A 2,898-nucleotide genomic window follows, 5' to 3' on the forward strand; every position below is an offset into this window, starting at 1 on the left:
AAAAAAAAAAAAAAACATATAGCACTTAGGCAGGGCACAAAGGGCCTGGGAAAGGCCAGGCCCTAGGGAAATGGTCCAGATAGGAAATGAATCTACATTAAGCCTTGAGGAGGCAACTACCACACAGTATGATCCATTCTGAGATAGATGCCAGGATGGGGAGCTAGGGTTCCCCAGGAAGCAATGAATCCAATAGCTACATGAGAGGGAGTGTCAGTGCTGCACCTGAGGATAAGTTAAAACTCTGGCTCTGAATCATATTCTTTCCAAGGGGGAAGCCAGACTTTCCTCACAGGCTTCTATGGCTGAAGACCATCACTGGCCCCTCATCTGGGCCTTGGTTTCCTTGTGGGCAAAAAAAGAGGGCTGGGTTCGATGCCTGCTGCAGCACTTGAACTCCAGTTTATTTTGCTGTCCAGTACAGAACTGCATCCCAAAGTGGGTGGAGGTGTGTCTGAGACCCTTGTCCCTGAATTCTAAAGCCCACAGTGAACTTAGCTGAGGAGGGGAAGGTTCACATTGCCTAACAAAGGCAAAAACAGGATGAGGACTTAAGTTTCCTAATTTCCCATCTTTTGGCCTGCTCCAAGCTTCACCTCTGGTGAAGGACTTCCTAGGACCTTCCTTTTACAAATGAGCACAACAGGATTCCATGCCTTTTTCCTAGGCAGAAGGCAGATTTGGGGGGGCCTGTTGATGGAACCAGGGGGCTCAGCAAAAATAAGAGACTCCCATCCAGGAATGTTACCTAACCATCCACTGGTTAGGATAAAAGGAGAAACATGTGGCAGGGCCAATTCATCATGTGATTTCTGCAACAGGCCTGGGACCCATTGCTCACTGTGACTTTGATCAGGAGGTTGGTATCTCTGGCCAGTTAGGCTCCAGAATTTTTGGGGGGGAGGCCGGGGCTGGGTTTGAACCTGCCACCTCCAGCATATGGGGCCGGCACCCTACTCCTTTGAGCCACAGGCGCCGGCCTAAGCTCCAGTATTGATATCCCAGCTCTGCCTGCAGCCAGCTGGGGCATTTGGAGCAAGCCACTTCATATCTCAGGGTTTCAGCTTCTTCGTTTGTAAAACGGAATTAGTCATTCCTATGTTTAGAGGTTAGTAGGAATCCACGTGCAGCAATCACGAGAGACCTTCACAAAGCACCGTCTCAAGCAACGCAGCGTTTCTTCCGCGGCCTTCCTACCACCCTCCTCTTTCCCTCCTGTTCTCCCGAGACTGGGTCTCGGTCCAGCCTGCCTCTGAATCAGAAAAGTGCCCAAGGACAAATCAACTCCCTCCGTCGGAATGGGTTTGGAACAGGTTTTACTAGGTTAGACTTACCATTGGGAAGCCATAAAGCCTCCCAGAGAGAAAAGGGACCAGTCGCTACGTGCCACCCACCCCGCTTCCAGGACCTCCATTCCAGCGCAAGTCCGGGAAGGGCCTGCAACACCTGGCCAGGCCCAAAGGCCCCCGGGTGGGGTTACCTCCGGAGATGCTGTCCACCTGAATGCGCGGCCCCTGACGCGATGTGATGACTCGCTCACTCTTCCAGGTGCCAGCCCCGCGGATCCCTTCCAGCTCCTCCTCCAGGATGCCTCGCAACTGGGCCAGCGCTGACTGCGCGCGGAAGCCGCCCGGCGCTCTGCGAAGCGCCGCACGCCAGACACTACCAGCCCACATCTCACCCTCCTCGCCCAAGCGCGCCTGCCCGCCTCAGTGCTTTGCGCGTCGCGGCCACTGCCTTCTGTTCACGTGGCCGGGGGGCCGGGTCCCGGTAGCCAATCGTAGTGAGAAAGGTTCACTTAACCGGGAGGGAGAGGCGGGCCCGGGACGAGTAGGCGGGACCTGGCGGGATCCGCCAAGGACAAAAGTGGATTGACTAGTAAGTTGAGACTGGAGAGGTCCGGGTGGGGGAAGGGAAGAGGGGCAGAGGAAGCTGAGTTAGGGCCCAGCCCTCCAAACTCTCCTCCCCATTCTCATACACCTACCACTAGGAAGGAAACCGGGTACTTTCTGGCCCCCAAACACAGCTGAGGCACGTTCAGCTTCTTCCAGCCTGAACGTTTCCCGGTTTCTGTCCAGCTTTTGGAACCCTCCCCCATTCTCAGGTGGAAAAGCCCCCGAGGTCTCCAATAACCGCCACGCGACCACTCCACATTCTGCTCCAGTCTTAAAAATGAGGAAAAATACACCAGTCAGGCTTTTTCCTTTTACAATTTTATTTTTAAAGTTTTAAAATTACAAAGACAGCAAAATTTTCCCGGCACAATAACACTTGTTTAAAAAAAAAAGGGGGTAGGGGCGCGATCTTCCTATTAAAATTAAGAGACAACTGTACAGGTTTTTTCTCACAGCTCCTGGGCGTGAAACGTTAAGTACTAGCCCTAGATATGCATATATATTACATATATGTGAGTGCATACACTCACAGACTAGCTCAGTAAAACTACTTAGCAAATTCAAAATCGACTGCAGTATCTTGCTGTCCACTCCCTTCCCCAGCTACAACTACTTATAAAAGATTCAGAAGTAAAAAGGGGTCAAGGAGGTTTTTAAGTGGCTACTGGTGGGACTGGAGCCTCACCAGACCAAGCAAAGCCACCCGTTTCTTCTATGGGAGAAGCAAAAAAACTAAAGGAAATCTTCCTGGAACACAATCCGTCAAGTGTGTGGAAAAACCCAAGTTTCAACAGGGCATACTGAGGCACTTGGCTGACTGACTCCCCACCCTTCCCCCAAAGTTTCCATTCCCGGTTAACAAGACTTTGCCCAAGCCACAAAGAGCCCCCAATGGCCAGTACCTAGCTGAGTGGGAGAAGCTGCTTCTAACCAGCTGTCACTTTGCCTCCACTGCCCCAGCCCCTTCCCCAAGACAATAGGCCACAAGGGCAGACCAACAGAA

The 2,898-nt window shown here is 52.2% G+C and overlaps 1 protein-coding gene and 1 long non-coding RNA gene across 3 annotated transcripts in view; both read right to left on the minus strand.

The window, feature by feature from the left end:
• GCAT (glycine C-acetyltransferase) overlaps positions 1-1,730 on the minus strand; it is a 6,970-nt gene extending 5,240 nt beyond the window's left edge. For both annotated transcript variants that reach the window (XM_003783224.3, XM_012801236.2), the window contains exon 1: positions 1,481-1,730. In XM_003783224.3, the coding sequence (XP_003783272.1) occupies positions 1,481-1,676 (196 nt within the window). In that variant the 5' untranslated portion in view covers positions 1,677-1,730. The remainder of the gene's footprint in view (positions 1-1,480) is intronic.
• LOC105886372 overlaps positions 1-2,892 on the minus strand; it is a 21,646-nt gene extending 18,754 nt beyond the window's left edge. Inside the window, exon 1 of the long non-coding RNA XR_001160992.1 lies at positions 2,487-2,892. This is a non-coding gene — a long non-coding RNA (uncharacterized LOC105886372). The remainder of the gene's footprint in view (positions 1-2,486) is intronic.
• Positions 2,893-2,898: the final 6 nt, after the last annotated feature.

This window comes from Otolemur garnettii, unplaced genomic scaffold, assembly GCF_000181295.1.
Source record: "Otolemur garnettii isolate 467f Iridium unplaced genomic scaffold, OtoGar3 scaffold00007, whole genome shotgun sequence".
In the NCBI taxonomy this organism is placed as follows: Eukaryota; Metazoa; Chordata; class Mammalia; order Primates; family Galagidae; genus Otolemur; species Otolemur garnettii.